At 32.9% G+C, this 26,501-nt stretch overlaps 2 protein-coding genes and 1 long non-coding RNA gene across 3 annotated transcripts; all 3 read right to left on the bottom strand.

Annotated features, from left to right (window-relative positions):
* Nucleotides 1–7,413: 7,413 nt before the first annotated feature.
* On the bottom strand, nt 7,414–12,004 carry LOC111369401. Its single transcript, XM_022990901.1, has 4 exons — nt 11,793–12,004; nt 11,074–11,185; nt 8,164–8,235; nt 7,414–8,003 (listed from the first exon to the last, which is right to left on the bottom strand). The coding sequence occupies exons 1-4, from the start codon at nt 11,918–11,920 to the stop codon at nt 7,917–7,919; spliced, it is 399 nt and encodes a 132-aa protein (XP_022846669.1). The 5' UTR covers nt 11,921–12,004; the 3' UTR covers nt 7,414–7,916.
* An 8,751-nt stretch (nt 12,005–20,755) lies between these two features.
* On the bottom strand, nt 20,756–22,351 carry LOC111369202. Its single transcript, XR_002698071.1, has 3 exons — nt 22,152–22,351; nt 21,254–21,336; nt 20,756–20,839 (listed from the first exon to the last, which is right to left on the bottom strand). It is a non-coding gene; the product is annotated as an uncharacterized LOC111369202 (long non-coding RNA).
* Nucleotides 22,352–22,354: 3 nt separating this feature from the next.
* On the bottom strand, nt 22,355–23,379 carry LOC111369201 (protein disulfide isomerase-like 1-3). Its single transcript, XM_022990675.1, has 3 exons — nt 23,070–23,379; nt 22,545–22,674; nt 22,355–22,467 (listed from the first exon to the last, which is right to left on the bottom strand). Exons 1-3 carry the CDS (start codon nt 23,162–23,164, stop codon nt 22,414–22,416), a joined length of 279 nt encoding a protein of 92 aa, XP_022846443.1. The 5' UTR covers nt 23,165–23,379; the 3' UTR covers nt 22,355–22,413.
* Between the last annotated feature and the right edge of the window lie 3,122 nt (nt 23,380–26,501).

Genomic DNA, 26,501 nt, shown 5'->3' with positions numbered 1-26,501 from the left:
CACTTTTACATCTTAAATCAAGATTCATAAAATCTAAAGTAGTATTCGATTGAATTCTCCTATTGTATTCCATTTACCCCTCTTGGGTTCTCATTGAGTCTATTTAATTAATTCAATTTCATATTTTTATGCGAATCAAGCTTAGTTAAACGAGTTCTTTATTCTAGGAATTCAATTATGATCACAATCATTAGTATATGTATCTCTATACATTGTACTAATTTACCAGATTTTACTTATGGTCTAAATCCTAAACTCACTTCTCGATTCGTAAATGATTCACGAAATTATCAAATTAGTGATTAAGTAATTTAATGCATTAAATTCATAGTAAAATCAACATATGGAAAAAATAAAAAACAAGAATCTTAATTAAAAGACATAAATGGTCTCAATTGAGTTACATTATTTGCCCTACAAGAGATTTAACTACTCATAATGAAAGAGGACTAACAATAGATAGTCATTGAGTACATCACTGGATTTGTAGTAAAAATGTAGAAGAAAAAAAATATCAATCTTGTCCCAAGATCTTCTCCGTCTTCTAATCAATGCTTCAAACGTTGAATTTCTTGTTGTTTTCCTTCCTTGAATTGCTTCCCTTAAATCTCAAAGTTTGTTTCTTACCTCTCAATCTGTGGAATCCCTCAAAAGTGTGAGAAAATTGAAGTTATAGGTCTCTACCCATGCGTAGAAAGTAGAGAACGCCACAACGTCGATGGGTGGCACCACAGCGCCCTCAATCAATCTCCCATGGCATCACAGCGCCCAGAGCATGGCATCACAGCGCCAAGTCTTTGTATCTCCATTCTTTTGTGGCGTCGTGGTGCCTCAACTCTACTTCTCTTCCTTTTGTGGCGCCTTGGCGCCACTATTCCTGTACTGGTGTGCCACTTTTTCAATCAATTTACCTTGCTCAGTTATCCACATTTTCTTTTCGATTCATTTCAATAGCTTTATTTGATGAATTTTTTCATGTCTTTCACCATCTTAGCAATCCTATAAAACAATAATAACAAACAAATTAAAAGCAAATACTTGCAAAATCTATCTTTACAATCAAGTTAAAATTGATTTAAACTCATGAGAAAAACACTCTTCAAGTACTCCCAAACTTAATAGTTTGCTAATCCTCGAGCAAATATATATATATATATATAAAAGATAAAATAACTAAAGACACAAAAAACGATTCGTCAGATGGCTCGCCTTTTGGCTCAGTATTGAGAACATCATATCACATTCATGAATGGTTTCAAGATCGCAATGAAAGAGCTAACCTTCCACTTATTCCATGCAAAACAGTTGAGTGTATGTGAAGAGTCAAGTGTAACGTCGTACAATTGTAAGTTGGTTCACTTCCCAACTCTCAGTGGTCAATTGTTTCATTTCTTTGCTTATGAGATTCACACTCCCCCAAACTTGTTTTCTTCTATTCTCTCACCATGGTGTAATTCTAAGGTTTAATATTACTAATCAATTTCTCACATCACTCTAATTCAACCGATGACATCAACAATTCATTCATGTGATGATTCTCCTTACTTATGAATCTTTCAATAATTTAGTTTATACTAAGTAATTCAAACCCATTAGTTATCTAAATCTCCAAGATCAGTTCTTTTGCGTACTTATATGCCAATTTTTTTTCTTTTCCAATTATTAAGTCACCATTTTTTTCTCTTCTTGACCCCTATAGCGAGTGTTAGGTTAGTAACTTCCTTATTTTTGTATACCAAACGATATTAGATTTTAAGAGATCCTTACAGACTTAATAACTCGAGTGAAAAAGGTGTAGGCATGAGACGTAGCTCAATAAGTACAATGCTTCTTTTCTATAAAATTGAAGCGAAATTTACAAGGATTAGATCGCTAGCAGTTGGTCATCACCAAACTTATACTAGAAAGATAAGGCACTCTACACAATCTTTTTACATCCAGGGAATCGCCATCATCTTAAATTATTTCTTTCACCAGTTAGAACGCCCCAAATTCTTAAATATATGGTTAAAGGATGTTGTAAATCAGGGGTTAGAAGTTCAACCACCTAAGTTATCAATTTAGCTTACGCATATAAACCCTCATGTTCCTGTACAATGCTAAACTTAATACTCGTGCATGAATATTATACCATTTCACATAAATAGGTAAAAACTCAACTGAAGCATATAAATCTTCCACACTCCACAAACTAACACATGATCGCAAGTATATTCATCATCACCCACGAACCATCCGACTCACACAATCATGTTATCTTTCCACACATTCACACTAAATTAAATAATAGTGACACAATCATACTACTAAACAAAAAGAACCAACAACAATTGATCCAAATGATTTACCCCCCCCCCCCAAAACTTAAAGCATACATTATCCCTAATGTGAAAATAATTATAAATGAGGGGTAGGACTTCTCTGAAATCATCTTTGGGTGTCATTGCCATCACCTTGGTGAGATCGATACTGGTTGGCTAGATACGATGGATATGCTGGTTGTGGAGGGTTACATGTGGGGATAAGCGGAGGCCAGCACTGAAAAGAATTCATTTTGGTATTGATACTGAGTATACATGGAGTTCTGTAACTGTTGATATTGATTATTCATGGAAGCCTGCAACTAATCCAGTTTGTACTGAAGTCCATCATATCTTTCTTGATTCCTTGATTCCAACTCATCGTATCTTTGAGCCAGTTGTAGTTGTAAAGCTTCAATTCGACCCGTAATGTCATCAGTCTGGGAACTAGTAGGCAGAGGGTCATTGGGCAGGGATGGCTGGGCCTCTGTAACCTGTGGTGGGGCATTAGCAAAGAACTGCTTGCTAGAGAATTGCCAAATAAGCTTCTTAGTCATGGCGGACTTAGGGTGAACTATCTCCTCAACTGGAGAAGTCGCAATTCCTCCTTTCCTACATTGAGCATAAATTAAGGAAGGATAATCTAGACCGGTAGTTGTCTAAATAACCATGCCCAAGTCAACTCTTAGGCCTGGATGAATAGCATAGTTTAAGAGTGCCCGTTCCTTGGTCATCTCACAAGTTTACCACATATGAAATAGTGCCAAGCCTTGCAACAAAGAACATGCCCATAGCTGGAAAGTTGGGGACGTTAGAGCCTGATCGTTTCCATGTGACCTTTGGGTGGCCTAACTCTCGAATTACATCTGTTGGATCGATTGCCCCTTCTTTGTGCAGTCTGGAAAAGTCGTCCTCATCAATATCCAACAATCCATGGAACGGATTAATTGTGGTTCGATCAACACTGATCCACCTTCATCTGACATACACCTTTAATTTCTGTTGCTCATTTACATTTGCATAAATTTCACGCATCACTGTTATTAGTCCCGACTATGATTGCCTGGTAAACAGCTCTCAATTTTGACCCTCAATCTGTTCTCGCATATAAGGTTCAAGATCATCAAAGCCCCGTTTTGGAATACAATTCTTGTTAACTACCATGTCATGGTATCTATTTTCTGCTTCCTCTCTTACAAATTTGCTGTTATCAAAGAAGTTAGATGAAGAGGCCGAAGACTTTGATTTCTTTTTTGGTGGCATTGTGTACTCCGCGAAGTAAAATGAAATAAAGTGAATCTTCCACCAACAAACTCAAAACTAGTCCACACACCACCACAATTTGACTAAAACACACATCTCTCAACAAATCAAATCACCTCCAACCACTCAATTCTCCACAAAGGTACTGTAATTTCATTAAACAAGAAGGCAAATTGATCAATTAATTCACAGGAGGAAGTGAAATTCGTTGAGGCATTTCAATAAACACCATACAAGCATTACACAATTCATATCTAACACCCCCCAAACGTAATTCCAAACAAAAAATCAAATCTCAAGTTTCCGTGCAAGCAAAATCTACCACAACCTGTTAAACATTTCATAATCCATACAAGTACTAATGATCATTTAGCATAAATTACTACCACAAACAAAAATACGTGTAAAAACATACCTTGTCAGTTGTAGCAAGCCCAATAAATTGAAGGCATGTAGGAAAGTTAAATTTATGTAAATGAAGTTGTGAAGATGATGGATGGGAGAAATTGTGGAAGTAAGAAATGGGAGAAAAAGAGAGAGTTAGGGTTGAAGAAAGGGAGTTTGAAAAATAAAGATGGAGGATGGGACACACACACACACACACACACAAAATAAAAGAAATAAAAGGGAAAATAAAATAAAGAAAATAGAAAGGGAGAATTGGCGAGGGCATGGCGCGCTACGCCTCAATTAGCGTGGCACTGCAACATCACGTCTCTACCATTGCTTTTTATTATTATTTATATACCTCCTTCTTTGTTGTTATCATCTTCATGCACTCCATAACTCGATTTCCATCTCCCGTCAACCTGTAATGTATCTTTCAATTGGGAATTTTTCTATGTAATAAAATGAAAATGTCACTACTTTAGCATTAATTATCTACAAAATAGAAAATAAAACAAAAACTAAGAATCAAATAAAGGGTAGAGCTGGGTTGCCCCCCCCCCCAATGAGCGCTTCTTTGAAGTCATTAGCTGGCGGTTATTCTGGAATGGCTAGTTCAAGGCTCTCTTTCACGGTGGAAAACTCTTCTATTTAGTGCTTGATGCATTGGCTATTAACCTTGAAATTTCCTTTTGTTGGGTCATGCAATTCAACTACGTCGTAGGGAAATAGTTGTGCTATAGTGAAAGGTCTAAACCATTTGGATTTCAATTTTCTTGAAAAGAGTTTAAGCCTGGAGTTATACAAGAGCACTTGGTCTCCCACTCTGAAAATTCATTGATGAATGTTTTTATCATGCCACTGTTTTGTCCGTTCTTTGTAGATGGATGCATTTTCGTAAGCTTCTCTCTTGAATTCTTCCAATTCATGCAATTTTAAAATCCTTGTTTCTCCAGCCTTCTCTAGATCCATGTTCAACTGATTCAATGCCCAATACGCTTTGTGCTCAAGCTCAATTGGCAGGTGGCACGCTTTCCTAAATATTAGTCGGTATGGGGACATTCCAATCAATGTCTTGTACGCTGTGCGATAGGCCTACAATGTATCGTCCAATTTCTTTGATCAATCTTTCTGAGATGCATTCACAGTGAGTTTCAGAATTCTTTCAGTTGTCTATTAGAAGTTTTGACCTGTTAACTTGTCTGGGTTGGTAAGGAATGACAATTCGATGTTGCACCCCATATTATAAAGTACCACTTGAAATAGCCGGTTGTGAAAATGAGTCCTACCATCACTTATTATGGCTATTGGGGATTCATAGCGGTTGAAGATATGTTTCTTTTTAAAGTCTATTACTACCCTTACATCATTGGTGGGCAACGTCTTGGCTTCCACCCATTTGGAGACGTAATCTACTACCACCAGGATATTTCGATTACTACAAAATGATTAGAATGGTCCCATAAAATCAACTCTCCATATATCAAATATTTCCACCTTCAGAATATTGTTTAGAGGCATCTCGTGACGGGCTGATATGTTACCAGTTCTTTGATTTATCACATGGTCTGCAGAAACTGTGACAATCCATAACCATTGTTGGCCAAAAGAAAACACACTGAAGCACCTTTGCTGCTATTTTAGTGAGGCCAAAGTGTCCTCCGTAGGCTGAAGCATGAACCCTTGAAAGGATAGGTTTCATCTCATCCTCTAGCATACATCTTTTGATAATTTGGTTCACCCCTCTTCTGTATAAATTTAGGTCATCCCAAGACTAAAGTTTAGCTTCATGTAGCTGCTGCTTCTTTTGATAGTAAGTAAGGTCTGGATCCACATAACCACTAGCTAAGTAATTGATAATGGCTGCATACCACGGTACTTTATCCACCTTTAATAACTATTTGTCTGGAAATATCTCATTGATGTTAACCTCAACTGTCTCTTTTGGCTACTCTAATCTCAATAAGTGATTTGTTACCTGGTTTTTTGTTCATTTTTTACACAAATCTTGATATCAAACTCTTGCAGTAACAAAACCCATTGAATCAGCTTGGGTTTCGCGTCTTTCTTCTTAAACAAATACTTCAAAGCTGAATGGTCATTATAGACTATCACCTTTCAACTAATCAGATAAAAATAAAATTTGTCAAACGCAAAAACCACTGCTAGCATTTCATTTTTAGTTGTGGCATAGTTGATTTGAGCATCTGTCAACGTTTTTCTAGTATAGTAGATAATATGCAATATTTTCCCCTTGCATTGACCTAGCAGTGCCCTTACTGCAAAAGGCATCACACATAAGCTCAAAAGGTAGTTCCCAATCTGGTGCCACTATGACAGGTACAGATGTCAACTTTTCCTTCAAAGTGTTAAGGTCTGTTAAACACTCATCAAAAAAATTAAATGGTATATCCTTTTCCAATAGATTGCACAGCGATTTTGTAATCTTTGAAAATTCTTGAATAAATCTTCTGTAAAATCCTATATATCCCAGAAAGCTTCTGATGCCCTTAACTAAATTAGGTGGCTGCAATTTTTCAATCATCTGTATCTTGGTTTCTTCCACCTCAATAAGCTGCCTTTTTAAGAGGCAGTCGAGAGGGGCCTTTTTTTTAAGGCCCACAAGCTGGCTTGGAGCCCGAGCCTCGAGCCGGGCGGGCTCGAACTTTTTCCCAACCGAGCTACAGGCGACTCGAGCCGACAAGCCTAATTGTCGTCCCTAAGGGCAAACCTACGTCAAGGGAGGCAGTAGAAAAGATACTAAACATCATGATTTTTTTTTTTTTTTTAATTTTTTTCGCATGTTTGATTTAGATAGCTCTAAGATCCTAAACCGTGTTCTCCACTGAGACATGATAGATAAAAATAATAATAAAAAATAAAAATATGGGCAGTGAATCCTTTAAATGAGTGAAGTTCATATTACTCTGTAAATATTGCCGTGACTTCACAAAAATAGATGAATCTAACGAATTCGAGCAATGACAATACAGGAATAGAGTGGTTTTGACCACGCAAGTGAAATTTTCATTTTGCCAATTGCCAATCGTTGAGGAAGTTCCTTTCCCCCGAATCTTCAAGCAAAATTCAATGAAGTTTTTTTTTCATTTTTCAGACTCTTTTCCAGGACGATACATTAAACTAATTTCTTTGTAGCGTTTTCGACTTTTGGCAAGATAATATCTACAATTAACAAGTGTAGACTTGCCTCTCGTAATCGTGTATGAGTTAAATTTAAGAATTCTAATCATACTTCTAAGAAGACAATTCTAGCGTATCTTCCGAGCATGTTCTCAAAAAAATAATAAAAAAATATATATACATAAACAACAACCACAATAATAATAATACAAATGGTTTTGCCACGTACAGTTATAATTTTGATTAAAAGCTAACATATTTTGTTATAAATCCTCTCTACCGGCTGATTTTTGCTATTTGGATAGTTTCATTTGCATGATTGTGGCATACAAGTAATTTGCAGATTAATGTAACTTCACCAACAATTTTTCATACATCATGTTAGATTGAACCGTATTCGTGAGGATAGAAACATACTGACATTTTACATATTCAGCCAACTAATGGATTCTCTATTTCTACTCCTTCAACAAGATAGCACTACAATGTCACAACATAAAGAAACAGAAGAGCCTTCCTTCAACAGAAATGCAGAACGTGAGACCATTTTTTTGCCTGTTAAAGTCTCTGAAAAGGCTTGGAACTCCAATTGATCCTTGTGTGCAGAATAAAGTTGCTTCCTCAAACTACTTTAGCACCAAAGAGCTGGTGACCAAAAAAGCCAAAATACATGCACGTTTTTTGGGAAATATATGTTATTGTAATTAAGATATACTTATCTCAAGAATCCAGTTTATCCGAAAAAGGCAATTCATCAATCTCGTGAAGGCACGAAGAGATATATGACATCAGATAGATGATCTTCCAGAACAAACATCCGATCGGCTATATCTGCCGCATGCTGCACTTCAACTTCTCAGATTCGAGTTCTTGCTTCAAAGATTCAACTCGTTCAAGCAAATCCATGTTTTCCTGTTGAGACAGCGTGAACGAATTAAAATGTTTTTGAATTAGTAACAAAACCAAACAAAACCAAGAAAGAAACAAATGATTAATCATCATAACATAGCTAAATGAAGTTATGCAAATGATTAATCATAACATAGCTAAATGAAGTTATGCAACATTTCACCTTTTGCAGTATTTCCAATTTCTTTTTAAGCCCAACAGAGTCCCCTGCTTTGTGTCTAAGAGATTCCTTAATCTATATAGACAAACAAAATATAATAAGTTCTGTCAGTGAGAGCAACAACTTTATGCCATGCATGCAAAAAGCACAAGATGCAAATTTTACAGTTCTCATAACGTGAAAATTTTAGAAACTGTACATCCAATGATATCATGAAATGAATATGAACTCTCTCACCATTTGTCAAGAAAATCATACATGTACGGAGATTATAAGACACGTCAAAATTACAAGAATTCATACCAATAAGTAGCCACCGGCCAATTCAGGAAAAATTAGAGGAATGAAGATTTAGACAGTTGAAATATGTTTTGCGTAGACTGAAGAGACTCTCGTCCATAAAAGTGACTCAATCTCCATGAAACATGGGAGAAGAGGGAGGGGTAGACCAAACATAACATGGCATATGGTGGGCGCTGAATATCTAATTGCTTTGGATCTTCCAATATATATAGCAATGCAGACTAGCAGGAATCAACAAATTAATATAGCAACCCAGGTATATTAAAAAATGCCTAGTTTGTTGGTATTGTTATGGAGTTTGGGTATAGGGTTGGGGTTAAGGTTAGATATAGTTCATTTCTAAGGTTCGATCAAAATATATCTTAGCTTCATATATAATGTCCATCTACCACTTCTCGTCTCCAACTGTAACTGCATATATTGATTCGTTAATGTTCTTTAAATTCAAACACACAGCAGACATTCTAATTTATATGGAACTGATTAAGAAAATGAAGCATATAAAGAAGTGGACACAGAAAAAATGGCATATTTTGAGAGATGACAAGCCTCAAAATGACAAACAAAGATGATGTAAACCCAAAATACATTTAAGAAATCAAGATAGAGCATAATCACAGTTTGAACTGGCATAGATGAATGACCTGATCATACTTTTGTCTTGTTATGGTAACCTATATCAACCCACAAAATCAATCTCATTGCAAACATTATACGTGTATGAAGCTTAGCATGAAAGGAGGTCACACTTACAGTATATTACCGTCACATATGTAGCACTAGCTGTAGTTTTACTTGTAACCTTTAAATACAAAAGCCAAGAAAGAAGGTGATACATAATATAAGGAATATCGCTATTGTACTACTAGGTTTTTAATTGCAGTTTCATATCAAGTGAGCCATGGTGTGTCATAGATGACAAAACATGATGGATATCAACGCATTGGATCAAAATGCGATTGACCCATAGACAAAATTATTTATAGTTGGTGACAACATAGACCTGTCCGGGACGATTCCATATATACATGGATTCTATAGAAAGTGATTGCCAGCCAACAAAATATCTTAATCTAAGCATGACAAGGGCATATGACATTTCAGTGTAGCATTTATCTTTTATCTACCAATTCAATAGACACATATATTTTTCTGTTTGTACTTCCATGGCTCTAGTTCAACTTTTATGCCCCCTTCCTAATCTTTTATTTTCATTTAGATAAATAAAAACTCAATCCTTTTGATGGTTTGATCAAATACTAAATAGAAAGAAAAAATTTACTTTTCAATATATTCAATATAGTCTCTAAAAAATGCACTTATATCCAAAGCTCCTTAAAGCACTTGCTGATTTTCTCTACATCAGCTCTAAGAAATTAAAATTCATTAATAAGTCATGTGTCTCTCACATGACACACTGCTTAACATCATCTCAGTATGGATTGACTTTTGGGTAGTGGGTCAAGTCGAGAAAAGAGAGATTGCATTAAAGGTTTCAATATGATTAACTATCTAAACTTGACAAGGTGTAGGCCCAGTACAGCCATACAAACTTCAAACTATATATTTACATTTGGAAATTGTTTGCTCAATAGGTCCCTAACCTATACAATAAAAAATAGCTTTGCTATTACAAGTAACAACAACGACCTAGAAACTATATATCCAATGAAATGAATATGAACTACCTTGCATTTTTTCCTAGAAGATCTTGTATATGCTGAGAATGTCAAAGCCACGATAAAAGTGTAAGCAGATCAAATTAATATTATACCAGTATGTTCACTCCACGTTTTCAGCCAAGGGGTTTTGGTATGGGGGCTTGTCAAGGTGAGTTATAGTTCATTTCTTATTTTCTTAGGTTTTGATTAAATATTTCTTCGCTCCAAAGATGCTGCCCATCTATCCTTCATCTACATCTTTAACTTCATAAAGTTATATTGATTCATGTACTGAATAGACTTTCCTGTTTAAATGGTATTGAGAGATGAGTTTAATACTCCGCTAAGAAAATGAAGCATATGTAGCAATGTGACAAAGACAGAATGACATCTTTTGAGAGATGTCCAAAAAAGATGACAACATCCCAACTAAAATTTAGGAAATCAAAATTCAGCATGATCCCCTTCTGAACTGATACAAACGAATAGTCTAGATCAATTTTATTTTTTTATCTTTTCCTTCTTTGGGATTCTTTATAACAAATCAAATCAATCACATCGTCATACATGTCTAAAGCTTGGTATGAAAGTAAGTTACAGTTACAGTTAAAGGGCGCTACGATCAATATAGTTAACACTTGGTCTATATAACTTGTAAACAAATTCCTTCACATTTAAATCGAGGAAAGGTGATACATAAGATAAAGAAAATTGGAATTGTGCTTCTAGGTTAATGTTTGCAGAATCCTATCATAGTGAGCTATGGTATGCTGTATATTACACAAAAAGTGATGGATCAGACCATAATATGATTAGCCTATAGATGAGATTATTTACAGTTGAAGACAACATAAACCAGTCTAGCACCATTCAATATGAACCAGGATTCTTGTAATAAACTATATTTCTCTATAAAACACAAACTATTGACTCTATGAAATACACTTACTTCCGACAGATCCTTATAGCACGTGCTGGTCTTCTCTACCTCTGCATCAAATCTCTGTCTCCACTCCGCAGATTCATCCATAGCTTCTCTATTAGCAAGATCAAATTGTTTTCTGCGACAAGAATATCAACCCAAACAACTGATATCGTAATGTCAACTGCCATTTTACTATTATAAACTATAAACTTCATATGGAAGAAAGATTTGCCGCAAAAATATAGTTCGCAAATTGAGCAGTCGTCCCACCAGTTTCAGTTCATGGGGAATGTACTACAGTAAAACTTATTAAAATACATAATTTATTATTTTTCGGAATAGTTTTAACATATGGGTACAAGAGAATGCTCAGGCAATTTTAGAGTCTTCTTGATTACAAGATATCAATTGCAATCACCAGGCTAACTTAAATACAAACAAATAAATAATTCTACTGTAAAAGCAACAAATACATTAACGGGTCCCTAATAAAATAAATAGTTACAGGGCATTACTGTATTTAAATTTTTCTTAAACTGAAAATCTATCAATTGAACTGAGGAAAATTTTAAATTAATAACAGAAAATCAAATAAGTGATCCCAAACAAATTCCAGCTTTGGTAGATTTTCCATCCATACAGACAACAAAGCCCCAAATAAATTTAAAAAGGGAAGAAATTCACTGTACGAAAGCATATATTCGCAAAAAAATAATAATAATAATAATAAAGAAAAAACTAACCTTAATAATTCGGTTTCACTGGAAGAAATACGATAATCAATAGTCCAGAGCCTCAAGTAGACGGCAATACCCATCAGCATTACCAGCCCCAAAGCTATCAAAATTTGCCGCCTCCTTCCTCGACCCATTTTCTCCCTCTATCTTCTTTCTTCTCTGTCTAGACAATCCTCTTCTTAAAGACGCGATTTTTCTTTTTCTTCTCGCCATGATTACGTGGAGCTGGTAGAAGAGAGGACATCATTCGTCCTATATCACAATTTAGCCCCTCAAGCTTTTATTATTATATTAGGTGAGCCCTCTAAGTTTTCACTTTTTGGATGACTTTCTAGGTTGAGCAACGAATATAAAAGCTACTTATTAATTATTAATTTCTTAAGACATCATAAATAATTAGTGTATCCTTTAGTGTTCCTTTTTTGAAGAAACTTTTTTTCTTTTATTTTGAAATCGACAAATAAGAACTGTTTATTATTTAGGACATCGTATAGTAATTCGTATATCAAAATAATTAGAAAATAAAAATTATTTTCTTTTTTAATTTTTTATTTAAAATTTATTTGTACTTTTTTAAGAATTTTGGGAGTATAGTTGCAATTTGTTTTTACTTTTATTTTTTTTATTTATTTAAAAAGAAGTGTATATTTATTATTTTACAGCCATTAATTGAAAAAATGAATGAAAATAACGATTTTCGCAATAAAATATGAAATAATTGTGAAAATGTCAAAAATGAAAGGAATGAACGCTTTCCACAATAATAATAAAAAGGTTGGGACGTTTTATGCTAATTCTCTTTTAATAATTTATTTGGCCTCATTTACACTTTTTAAAAAAGTTTGGAAGTATGATTACAATTTATTCTTTAACTTTTTTTTATTTTTATTTAAATAAGGGGTATATTTGTCATTTACACAAAAAAAATTGATGAAAATAATGATTTTCACAATAAAATATGAAGGTAATGGTAAAACTATCAAAAAAATGAAAGGTATGGACTTTTTGCACAATAATATTGAAAGATAAATACATTTTGTGCTAATTATCCTTTTTTTTTTTAAAAAAAAAAAGTGCACTTACTTTTATGATTCGTTGGGCAATAATGTTGTTGTAACTCAAACATGAAGATGAGAATTATAAATTACGTATAAATTAATTAGTGTTTACATTCGTCACAATTTGAGGTCATTATTTCATTGTGAACAAAGAAAATGATAAATTGCATTAGTGTTCCTTAATTTATTGTTTGAATATCAAGTTAAAAGGAACAAGTTGTCTTTAAGTTTTTATTGTATTTGACTAAGCAATCCCCAATTACAGAACTCTTTCAGATCTTCATTAAATTGTCACGTGGTTGTCCCTTATGAAACTATGTTACATTTTTATTTCTAAACATCAATTCAACTTGAAAAATAAAACCTATCTTTATAATTAAATGCATAGGAGCAGCATAACAATTTAACACTTTTTGTGATATGAAATTGATTGTGCTACTATAATGACAAATTAAGGCCAACATGCTATTTAGAATCTTAGATAGTACGTTTAGGTCCAACTGTGTCCAAGAAGAATTCCAATAAACGAAAACCACACATAAAATCAATTTGAGACAAAGATGGGCCGTCAAGAACCGAAGATGTAGGATGTGTAGTTGGTCAAATTTAGTATGAATCATACATACGTTGGAGTCGACGACTCTCCCATTGGTTCCTCATCTGATATTCCGATAAAAGATAATCAATTTGGCCTTTGCAACAGCTTGATACACTATCCCCGTTCAACCCTTTTGTGTGAAATGTGTTTCTTGGTACATGATTGTTGATTTAACATGGCGAATTAATTATCAATTACACTAACAATTAAATTAATATATACAAGTCAAATTGGATGTCTCCAAAATCCATAGCATAGATCAAAAAGCCGAAATTTCTGCGTTACGTGAATTGCGGGATTAATAAACTTCATTAATATGATTCAATCACCATGATCATTGGACTTCATCATGGATTATAAATTTATAATACACTAAATATTTATTATTTGGAGAAGTTAGGTACAAGTTTGACAATTCTTGTGGTGAATCAAAATATATTGAACATTATTATTTGGATTTTTTTTTAAATATCAACAAAGTCATAATTTTATGGATGTGAAATTGCAAGGGTTTTAGGATTTTGAGGGAAAGTATTAAGAGGGGTAAAATTATTGAGGATAGAATAAAGGGAATTGTTTTAAAGTGGATTATAAATACAATGTTTGGTGCTATATCATCTTAGAAAATCGAACAGGACTACAAGTAAAATAACAATTTTTTAGTTATAAGATTTTTTTTAACTTAAAAAGTGACTTTTTTTTTTACTTTTAATTTATTTGTACATAAATTCCTTTTTGCAAGGTGTCCGGGCTTGCGTCCGACTAGATCCTTGTCCCTGAACCTCCGGCCCCTCAGCAGCTCAGGGAGGTAAATCGCAGGATGTGTCCTTGTTAGCTCCCAGGTTCCCACAACTCATTTGGACTCTTTCCGCAAAAAGAGCTCTCCTCACTGGGCGTTTGTTCACACCAATGGCTTCCTCTCCATTTGTACATAAATTATTTATACATAAGGAATATATATACAGTCTTATTTGATTCTCATTTTTTTTTAAATACAATTTTCTTTCACTTCTTTTTAACCAGATATTCTTCTATAAAATAATATTATACGTAAATTCAAAACTTTTCAACTTTTAAAGTGTATATTGAATTTGGATTGAGTTTAAATATGGTTTATATTGGATTGAGCCTGCGTTTTTTGTTTTCATAATGATTTGAGTCAAGTGTATTAGGCTTAAGTTCTTGGTCTAGGTTTAGTTTTGGTTGGGTTGGGTTCGGCTTAGGTTTCTATTTGAATTGAGTATGGAAAATTCCGTATCTACATTATTCCAAAAAAACGATTTCATAATTTACTATGTTACATTGTTAAAACCGAAAATACTATGAAATATGTTTACATATACCTCCTTCTAAAAAAGGCCTTACACCACATTCTGTGATGGAACCTTTTTAAATTCAGACTATTTCATTTTATTCATTAGTGTCATTCCTAAATTACAAAAGGAATTCAAAAAATTATGATGGCCAAAAACAATAATTGTCGGCCTGTTTAATAATCACCATGTAGTTCCATACTAATATCATAGGCTTCAACATCATCGTGTAAGAGGATCAATAGCAAACATTTTTTAAAACGGATTTCATATGATTAGGTTTAGGGAATTTCTTGGTGAATGATTTAAGGGAGAGACGATTTAGTAGTGAATGATTTAAGGGAGAGACGATTTAGTAGTGATTTTGGTTTGGAATACAAAAGGACACTATTTTAAGGATTTTGTAATTAATTTGACACGTTAAGGGCATGTTTGTTAGAACGTAATTTAATTGCCCATTTGTTAGAGTAAACTTAGCTAAGTAATGAATAGCATGTATGATTTGGTTAGTTTTTCAAATTTCTATTTTACTATATAAAAACAATATTTATGGTTTTAAAAAAGTTGCATAATATATTCTAAATATTTATTAAAAAATAGGCATGTGACATAGTTTTTTCAATTGAGTATGGGTTTGGGATTTAAATTGACCCTCTCTCTAATTATTCAAAATATCTAAATTGATCTCCCAATTACTGGAAACATCTAAATAGGTCCCCTTATAAAACGGAATATCTAAGTTGACCATCCAACTTTGATAACATTGAAATATTTTAAAAAAAAAAAGTGCACTTACTTTTATGATTCGTTGGGCAATAATGTTGTTGTAACTCAAACATGAAGATGAGAATTATAAATTCTTTGGTAACATTGAAATTCATCCTCCAACTAAAAATGTCATTTAACTTCATCCTCCAACGACTAAGAACTTTTTCATTGACCCTCCAACTACTAGAAATATCGAAATTAATCCTACAACAATTTATAACTACAAAATGGTCTTCTAACCGAAGCAAAAACCTTCAGTAATTGCAAAATTCTTAATTGATCATCCAACAACTGATCCTCAAAGTAATTAAAATTCTAATTTGACCCTTAATCTATAAGAATTTTTTTAAATGATCCTCCAACTATTAGGAACTACAAAATTGATTCTCCAACTAATGGAAAATCCTAATTTGACCCTGAAGAAATGAGAAAATTCTGAATTGATCCTTCAATTATAGGGAACTACAAAACTGGTCCTCCCAACTAATTGAAATTCTAATTTGACGCTTACGCAATGAGGAAAATACTAAATTGATCCTCCAACTATTTTGGAACTACAAAATTGATCCTCAAGTAATTGAAAATCTTGTTTGACCTTTCAGAAATTAGTAAATTCTTAATTGATCCTCCAACTATTTTGAATTACAAAACAAATGCCGTTGATTGACAATTCTAACTATATGAACTCAAAAATTGATCCTTCAAATATGAAAGACAAACAAATTCATCCTCAAACTATTCAGAACTTCTAAATTGATCATCCAGATAGTATCAACATCTAAAAAGATCCCCCTAGTATTCGAAAAATCTAAACTGGTCGTCTATCTATTGTTAACATTTAAAATGATCCTCACACTAATTTGATGATCTAAATTCATTCTCCAACTATTAGGAAATTGTGGTCCTAAAAGTACTCTAAACTCCTTATTTGATCCAAACTACTAAGAATATCTAAATTGATCCTCTATTTAATAGGAACATCAAAGTTCTCTCCAACCATTGCAAACATTGTAAATCATCATCAAAATATTAAGAGCTTCTTATTTGATCCTCCATAGATTCATAATATTTTGATCTCATCCTCTTACTAAATAGGATAACTAAAATGACCTCCAATAATTCATAATATTATATTTAATCTTCTAACTATGTAGAACGTTTAAAGTTATCTTCCATATTCAAAAGATCTGAGTTGGCCCTCTTACCATTTTGAACATAGGAAATCTACCTCTAAATGCTAGGAACTTGTAATTCGATCCTCCAATTATATATAACATATGATTTGATCATCCAACTATGTCAGACAACTAAATTGATTGTCACTATTTGGAACATCTATTTTGATCCTTAAATTATTTAGAATATCTAAATTGATCCTCCATCTATTTCATATATCGCAGGATGTGTCCTTGTTAGCTCCCAGGTTCCCACAACTCATTTGGACTCTTTCCGCAAAAAGAGCTCTCCTCACTGGGCGTTTGTTCACACCAATGGCTTCCTCTCCATTTGTACATAAATTATTTATACATAAGGAATATATATACAGTCTTATTTGATTCTCATTTTTTTTTAAATACAATTTTCTTTCACTTCTTTTTAACCAGATATTCTTCTATAAAATAATATTATACGTAAATTCAAAACTTTTCAACTTTTAAAGTGTATATTGAATTTGGATTGAGTTTAAATATGGTTTATATTGGATTGAGCCTGAGTTTTTGTTTTCATAATGATTTGAGTCAAGTGTATTAGGCTTAAGTTCTTGGTCTAGGTTTAGTTTTGGTTGGGTTGGGTTCGGCTTAGGTTTCTATTTGAATTGAGTATGGAAAATTCCGTATCTACATTATTCCAAAAAAACGATTTCATAATTTACTATGTTACATTGTTAAAACCGAAAATACTATGAAATATGTTTACATATACCTCCTTCTAAAAAAGGCCTTACACCACATTCTGTGATGGAACCTTTTTAAATTCAGACTATTTCATTTTATTCATTAGTGTCATTCCTAAATTACAAAAGGAATTCAAAAAATTATGATGGCCAAAAACAATAATTGTCGGCCTGTTTAATAATCACCATGTAGTTCCATACTAATATCATAGGCTTCAACATCATCGTGTAAGAGGATCAATAGCAAACATTTTTTAAAACGGATTTCATATGATTAGGTTTAGGGAATTTCTTGGTGAATGATTTAAGGGAGAGACGATTTAGTAGTGAATGATTTAAGGGAGAGACGATTTAGTAGTGATTTTGGTTTGGAATACAAAAGGACACTATTTTAAGGATTTTGTAATTAATTTGACACGTTAAGGGCATGTTTGTTAGAACGTAATTTAATTGCCCATTTGTTAGAGTAAACTTAGCTAAGTAATGAATAGCATGTATGATTTGGTTAGTTTTTCAAATTTCTATTTTACTATATAAAAACAATATTTATGGTTTAAAAAAGCTTGCATAATATATTCTAAATATTTATTAAAAAAATAGGCATGTGACATAGTTTTTTCAATTGAGTATGGGTTTGGGATTTAAATTGACCCTCTCTCTAATTATTCAAAATATCTAAATTGATCTCCCAATTACTGGAAACATCTAAATAGGTCCCCTTATAAAACGGAATATCTAAGTTGACCATCCAACTTTGGTAACATTGAAATTCATCCTCCAACTAAAAATGTCATTTAACTTCATCCTCCAACGACTAAGAACTTTTTCATTGACCCTCCAACTACTAGAAATATCGAAATTAATCCTACAACAATTTATAACTACAAAATGGTCTTCTAACTGAAGCAAAAACCTTCAGTAATTACAAAATTCTTAATTGATCATCCAACTATTTGAAACTACAAAACTGATCCTCAAAGTAATTAAAATTCCAATTTGACCCTTAATCTATAAGAAACATTTTAAATGATCCTCCAACTACTGGAAACGACAAAACTGATCTTCAAACTAATTGAAAATCTTAATTTGACCCTTCAACAATTAGAAAATTCTTAATTGATCCTCCAACTATTAGGAACTACAAAATTGACTCTCCAACTAATGGAAAATCCTAATTTGACCCTGAAGAAATGAGGAATTTCTGAATTGATCCTTCAATTATAGGGAACTACAAAACTGGTCCTCCCAAGTAATTGAAATTCTAATTTGATGCTTATGCAATGCGGAAAATACTAAATTGATCCTCCAACTATTTTGGAACTACAAAATTGATCCTCCAAGTAATTGAATATCTTGTTTGACCTTTCAGAAATTAGTAAATTCTTAATTGATCCTCCACCTATTTTGACTTACAAAACAAATTCTGTTGATTGACAATTCTAACTATATGAGCTCAAAAATTGATCCTTCAAATGTGAAAGACAAACAAATTCATCCTCAAACTATTCGAAACTTCTAAATTGATCCTCCAGATAGTATCAACATCTAAAAAGACCCCCTAGTATTCGAAAAATCTCAACTGGCCGTCTGTCTGTTGTTAACATTTAAAATGATCCTCAGACTAATTTGATGGTCTAAATTCATTCTCCAACTATTAGAAAATTGTGGTCATCAAAGTACTCTAAACTCCTTATTTGATTCAAACTATTAAGAATATCTAAATTGATCCTCTATTTAATAGGAACATCAATGTTCTCTCCAACCATTGCAAACATTGTAAATCATCCTCAAAATATTATGAACTTCTTATTTGATCCTCAATATATTAATAATATCTTGATTTCATCCTCTTACTAAATATGATAACTAAAATGATCCTCCAATAATTTCGTATCTACATTATTCCACAAAAAGATTTCATATTTACTATGTTATATTATTAAAACCAAAAATACTATGAAATATGTTTACATATACCTCATTCTAAAAAAGGCCATACACGACATTCTGTGACGGGTCCTTTTTGAATTCAGACTATTTAATTTTATTTATTAGTGCCATTCCTTAATTGAATAAGCAATTCAAAAAATGATGATGGCCCAAAAACAATAATTGTCGGTTTGTTGAATAATCACCATGTGATTCCATACTAACATCATAGGCTTCAACATCATTGTGCAAGAGGATCAAATCACAAAACATTTTTTAAAACGAATTTCGGATTGCATACACAAACACATACACCATTATGAGATAAATTGAATTTTCAGAGAATATCAAGGCACGATTATATTGAAGCAAGAATGCAAATTTCCATCCACAATTTCATGGTCTCTTCATTACGATTTTCACATTATTAAAAAAATCTTTTGAAACATATCCACTCACGATACATATCATTACGCACAGAAAATCATATATATATCATGCCTGTGCAATGCACGGACTTTTTTTTTTTTTTTATAAAGGTAACGTTAGTGTATAGAGCATTAAGGATTGATAGGAAAATTGTTCTTTGGATTAGGTTAGCAAAATTAACTGAATTTGATAATGTAATTTCCATACGATTTACCAATACAATACAATTCATTTGATGAAACACAATTCTAAAGTTTTATAGAGATTTGATCTGACGGGTCGTTTCAAAAATTGCAATTCCTTTGTCACCTTGAGACCAATTCATGCCTCAATGTACATGATTTCTTAGATCAAATCAATGCTTTCATCCTATTGTCCAGAACTACATGCAAAATAATTTAGTTATGTCAGTTTCTATTCCTAAAACTGTAATGGCAATATTGTTTTCATGATATCAAGAACTCACGTTATAAATTAATTAGATTAAAAGTCAACAAGTCTTGGAAGAAACATATAATAGCAAATGAACTATATAATTATTTGACTTGAGAGGAACATTTTCCTATTAGAAAAAATAGCAGAATGAACAGTAAGAATTTGTACATTCTAACTCTTTGATTCTTCACATATCAAGCATCTCTCTAATTTCAAATATTGCACAAAGGAAAGCTCAAAAGACAAGTAAAGAATAACAAAAGTGCTAATAACTACTCACTGGAAGAGCTTTCTCCCAATGAGAAGGTAGATCACCAGTAATGATAGACTTCAATTCTGCTGCTTCGTCCGAATACTTCTTCTCGTATTCAGTAAACTTAGCATTCCATCTAGCTTCAGGGGTATGGTAGCTCCAATGTCTAATATGAAAATTTTTACATACATATTAATGGGAAGTCTGGCTACGGAGATTACAAATTTACTAACAAATTGACCGACGTATGAAATTTTTTTCCAATACCAAGTCTAATGTTATAGACTTGCCTGTTCAATTTATTCTCCTGCAATTTTGAGCAGAACTTTTGTGCAGCTTCTCTACTTCATTTTCATTGTCCTGTGGATTCTGCTTGCTGGCACATATTTTGAAGAATCAATAAGAGTCATTAATTACTAATGAATAAACTTAACTATAACGTTAGGAAAACAGATGGTATATTTCAAGTTCAGTTGAAGTTCAAGACATGTCGCCTCCAACTAAATTGAAGTACAGAAATACCTGATTGGATGAAGTGATTTGGAAGAATAGAAGGAAAATGGTTCTAAGAAATTTAAATCTCATAATGGGTACTCTTTCTCATATGCTAGCAAACAACAAAGAGTGGAGGTTATATGAGAACTGGAATATGCATTTTTCATCTGGGTTCTTTATCCTACGAAATGCTGCCAAGAACTCAATACCAATTGATAACTAGCAGGTATACCCTAAAATTATTTCGAATAAAGGAAATTGACAAGTTTTCGAGATTTCTCTTTGAAGATAATACCTTAGACATTGAAGTAAAGTTTTTGCAGCAGAAGCCTCTTACTGTCTTACATTGCTTCCATGGCAGTCGTTTGCTCAGTATCTCTGTGCATCAAGATGTTTTGTATATTTAGGAAGGAGAGCTTTCCAATTATAAATCTCACAAGTTCATATCCAAAGAAGTTGTTACAAGAAAAGGCCCAAAACCGACTCAACAAATGACCGAAAACGCTCAAACCAAAGGCATCAAGATTTTCATCGATTCGGGCTCAGATCACGCATTGTACCCGTCTGTACAATGTGAAAACTCATAAACCACACTCACAAACCACAAACACAGAGGCAGTCGCTACAATGGACCCAAATCACTCAAACACGAACGGGAAACTCTCCACAAAATCACATCCGAACAGTCACACAGACTAGAAGCACACACAGTGGCCAGAAAACCAAAGGTTTAGTGGCTAAATCACAAGATTCACGAAGAAGGAGAAGAGGCAGAAGACACAAAGTCACGAAGAGAGAAACCCAGAATGTTCGAGAGAAAATATCACGAAGAGGCAGAGTAAAATATGACTCGAATTAGGGCCAAAAGACTCAGACCCCGTTTATATATTAATGGGTCATCACCGTAGATGTTAGGTTTAGTAGATCAAAGGGTCCAGAGCGACACATGTGGATTATTAGGTTTGGGCCGGGTTTCAGTTGCTTTCAACATTGAATTATTGGGCAATGGGTTGGGTAGTATCTATTGGACCTTTTAATATCATCATTGCCCAAATGGGGTGGACACACAAATATTTATTTGGCATCACAGCCCAATAAACAAGAATGACATCCAGATGAATATTTCTTACAATAAATAAAAATCCTCAACATTGTTTCCGCCATCTATATCATCACAATAGAATTGAACTTACTTTCTCGAGTAAAGTTGGTGACGAGATGAGGTTATTTCTCAAACACAAATTCAGCAATTGATGATTTATTGAACTGAATGTCTGTATAAATAAGAGATTATTATTCAAAGTGATGTTAAAGAAATTTTGACTGTCAAAATGAATAAAGACCAAGGTAACTAACCAAAGTAGTTAACTTTTTCAGCTTCTTTTTTAATAATGACCAAAGCCAGACGTTTGTCTTTGGGATCATTATGGAAGAGTTTTGCTACATCAGGACTTGTCATCTGATAGAAGCTAACATCATCTTCCAGCTTCGAAGCATCCAGAAGTTCATCTAATATTTTGCGCAAATGAGTAGTAAATACACTCTCTAAAATACTACAACAATTTGAACAGCAATAGAAGTCATACCACCAAGCTCTCTAAATAACCAAATACTATTTTTTCTTCTATAGCCAAGATGCGTTCAGCCTCCTTTGTCGTTGTGATGTTATACAAAGCGGGGATTGTTTTCTTGTTCACCCAATTAATTATTGCATCTCTACAATATAAATCATGAAAACGAGCAGTTTAGTCTATTGAACATCCAGTTCTAACAACATAAGAACTTGTAAATTGAATACAATTTAAATAATTCATTCTACTTTAAAACTTATTAGTCTCTAACATTCTATAGAACTGTTAGTTGCAAAAACTAAACAAATAAGATTAAAATCAAAAAGTTATCGCCATGAGGAAGGGTAATCTAGTATTTCGTATTATGATCAACATTTTTCTAACAATTAGTCCATCCTAGATTCTTACTCTCGTTCCGTCCCTAAATGCACATAATACAAATCAAAATATCCACGTAATAAAACCATGTTTATTCATTCATCTTCATGTATGAAATGGTAAATACATGAGATTCATCCTATATAGACATGAAAAACTTACTTGGTTTGTTTACTAGGATAGGGTTTATACACCCCCATCAACATAGAAGTACAGTTTCGAAAACCTAGAACATCAAACTTTTGTGCGAATTCCATCTCCTTAGTGGCATCTGCCTTCGCCAGACCCACCACCTTCTCCTTAAGCTCTGCAGCTGCCACTGAAGTCAGAGAGCAGATTAAAATTAAAAGGGTTTAGGCTTTAGTAAAATTAAAATTATTTGAAGCCTTACAGAGGTCTACTTAACTTTCATTACTTCAGTTTTGTGGCCTACGTTAGTTAATGCATGTAGACAAAGCGATAGTAACATTTGGCGTTGGGTGCTCAGGAAAACGATTAAGGTTTCGAAGCTCTACAAAGGTCTATTTATTGGGGGCATGGTACAGGTCCGTCAGAGATATTTCGATGGTAATGGTGGAGGAAGATCGATTTCAAGATGCCGAAATTTTGAAAGATCGATAGCAAACAAATGAGAGGCAGATTACGACAAATGGCTTCCTTCCTTTTAAGATGACAAGATGAAGAAACGACGCTGCAAATCGTAGCAGGATGAAGATGTAAGTGTTATGCCCTAAGTCCAATCAACCTTGGACATAAATATTTTGGATATATAATTAATGCAATTTAATGGCAGATCTATTATTTAATTAATAGACAATTAAATTAAATAATAGAGTCCGTAGATTCAAATCTTCGTAATTTGTTACTCATAAGGAGTTGTGATTGTGAAATACAAATTACATATGATTAAATCTTAAATCGTCCGTGGTTGTAAGCAATAACGAGATACGGATATCGTTATTACGGATAGACCATCATGTGTGGCATTTCTTACTTGTGAAGTAAGTAGCTGATCTCACAAGTTAAAGTGTGGTGACACTTAAATGAACAGGTGGATGTTTTGTTATAGAACAAAACATTGGAGACACGCTGAAAGATTCTACATAGATAACTATCTGAGTGTCAGTGGTTAACTTCTAACGTTTGGTAGTGGGATTGATCCTTTTGACTTGAGGTCGTCATAGTACCTTATATGAGAACGGTCATGCTTTGATGGTGTTGGATGTTACTCTGCCAAGGGCCGCTAAGACGGTATCGTTCGGGTATGTCAAAAGTCATATGAAGGTTGTGAATGACCAATAGAGAATTCGTCACTCTTAGATAGTAAGAAATTATGATCTGCGTTTCATTCAATTAAGTCGATAACGAAATTTTTGGCCAAGGTGTACTCATAAGTGGAAAAGGAGTTTTCGATTTGTATTGACTTAATAGTGGAGTGAAAGATATGATCGATAATCGAGATTGATACACTTTCATATCTCGTAATTGATCAGATCATATTGACGAAGGGATTATAGTTTCACGGTAAACGAACGAGTTTGGTTTTGTCATACCACGTGAAATTTTCCATCACATGTATTGCCCTGACACATTGCTAAATGTCAATCTGGGACGACGAGTGTGAATTGGTGATAAATTAAAAGGGTATTTTAATTTATCAATTTTGATTAGATCAAAATAATATTTCATGTCGTTAGACATCGTGATCGGGAACTTGATGGGTCGCACACAAAAGGAGAACTCGAAGATTGTAATTTGTCAATTAATTAATTTAACAAGTGTTGGATAAATTAATTAATTGGTTTGGTTATTTATAGGCCCGAATTAATTAATTGGATTAATTAATTGACGGATCAGATTTAATTAAATGTGTTAATTAAATGTTGGACTGGGCCAGGCCAAGCCTGTGTTAATTAGGGTTTGCAAAAATGTATAAAAATTTTCATTATTCTTGCTAGCACAAGAAAATCCATAATACTACAATCTTGTTCTCTGTATGGATCATCGTTGGAGGCTGGACAATTGGACAGCTATGAGTGGCAGATCAAAGCTGCTGGAACAAGGGAAAAGCAAAGAAGTTTACAGGTCTCGAAAGAGGTACAATTTTTATCACAATTTTTATCTAAACACAAAGACGATTATTGGTGGGAATCAAAATTTATTTTAATTTTCCGCTGCGCATGTTAAGTAGATTCCCAACTGTGACATCAGAGCCTCCTTTGTGTTTGTTAGAAATTATTTTGCATGTTGGAACAATTAAAAGTTAATTGTTTTTCTTGTTTTAGAAATTGAGAACACAATTTTTCATATTCAAAATCAGATTTTGAATAGAAAATATTTTGGATTGGAAAATAAATTAATTAATTAAAAAAAAGGCGGTGAAGCTGGCGATAACTTGCCGCCGCTGTCGGCCGGCAAGATTGGCAGAGCGGCAGCACTTGCTGCCGCGGATGAGTAGCGGCGCTCTCGTTTGTAATATCCCTTTTGGGGTCAGTTTGTAAATTCTTTAAGTAAGGGTAGTTTTTGCAATATTTGATATTGAGGAACCCCTTCCTGCAATTCCATTTTGGGGTCTGATTGCAATTATTAAATGAAAGGGCTTCTTTGCAAATTTCTTTATTTTAGAGGTCCTGAGTATAAATTCAAGTTTGGGTTGAAATACAATTTCAAAATTGTTTTGATTTTGAATTTTAAAATGGTTTTAAAATCATATTTTAAATGGGTTTGACAGTTTGACCTATAATTTTAATTTTGACCCAAATTAAAATTTTTATTTAAAGTTGACGACCTTTTATATTTTCTTTAAAATTGGATTTTAACTTAAATATTGGACTTTGACTCCAAATTGAATTTTATTTTATTTAGGAGTTCTATTCTAAATTAAAATGTTAATTCAATTTAAATTAGAGTTAGACTCTAATTTAATACTTAATTAAAATTTGATTTTAATTAATTATTCAGCCGATTATATTTTTGAAGTTAGAATTGGATTCTAATTTGACATTTAATTAAAATTTGATTTTAATTAAATTGTCTTGCCCTAAATTTTTTCCTAAAAATTAGAGTTGGACCCTAATATATTATTTAATTAAATTTTGATTTTAATTAAATAAATTCACGTTAAAATCTTGGAATTAGAGTTGGATTCTAATTTTGTTATTTAATTAAAATTTGATTTTAATTAAATTCAACCGCATTAAATTTTGAAATTAGAGTTGGACTCTAATTTGATATTTAATTAAAATTTAATTTTAATTAAATAGTCTCACCCTAATATTGTGGAATTAGAGTTAGACTCTAATTCGGTATTTAATTAAAATTTGATTTTAATTAAATATACTTGCTAATTAAATTAATTTATTAATATGATTAATTAATTATTTAATTGTTCCGATCCATTTGTCTAAAAGAGTTTAGACGAACTTAATTGCTAAAAACATGTTTGCATATAATATTAGATATTATATAAAAATTCATTTATGTGATAAATGCATTATTAGTGGATGATTTTGGATTCGACCATATGGATGTGTTGAATGATTGATTTTTTAATTGCGTTTTGTGGGTCTGCGAGCTCTTAATCTTTTTGGACCT

The sequence above is a fragment of the Olea europaea genome, chromosome 20, assembly GCF_002742605.1.
Source record: "Olea europaea var. sylvestris chromosome 20, O_europaea_v1, whole genome shotgun sequence".
NCBI lineage: Eukaryota > Viridiplantae > Streptophyta > Magnoliopsida > Lamiales > Oleaceae > Olea > Olea europaea.
The sequence above is the reverse complement of the archived record's forward strand: the minus strand, read 5'-3'. Positions and strand labels throughout refer to the sequence as shown.

What these genes read in the sequence shown, in the direction of transcription:
- LOC111369401 (XM_022990901.1), bottom strand. Translation starts at nt 11,920, where the DNA reads ATGGGTCGAGGAAGGAGGCGGCAAATTTTGATAGCTTTGGGGCTGGTA. An exon ending in GCTATAAGGATCTGTCGGAA is followed by an intron (nt 8,236 to 11,073) that starts GTAAGTGTATTT and finishes TTGTCTATATAG; the next exon opens with ATTAAGGAATCTCTTAGACA. An exon ending in AATTGGAAATACTGCAAAAG is followed by an intron (nt 8,004 to 8,163) that starts GTGAAATGTTGC and finishes CTGTCTCAACAG; the next exon opens with GAAAACATGGATTTGCTTGA.
- LOC111369201 (XM_022990675.1), bottom strand. Translation starts at nt 23,164, where the DNA reads ATGGAATTCGCACAAAAGTTTGATGTTCTAGGTTTTCGAAACTGTACT. An exon ending in TATCCTAGTAAACAAACCAA is followed by an intron (nt 22,675 to 23,069) that starts GTAAGTTTTTCA and finishes TTTATATTGTAG; the next exon opens with AGATGCAATAATTAATTGGG. An exon ending in GTTATTTAGAGAGCTTGGTG is followed by an intron (nt 22,468 to 22,544) that starts GTATGACTTCTA and finishes GCAAAATATTAG; the next exon opens with ATGAACTTCTGGATGCTTCG.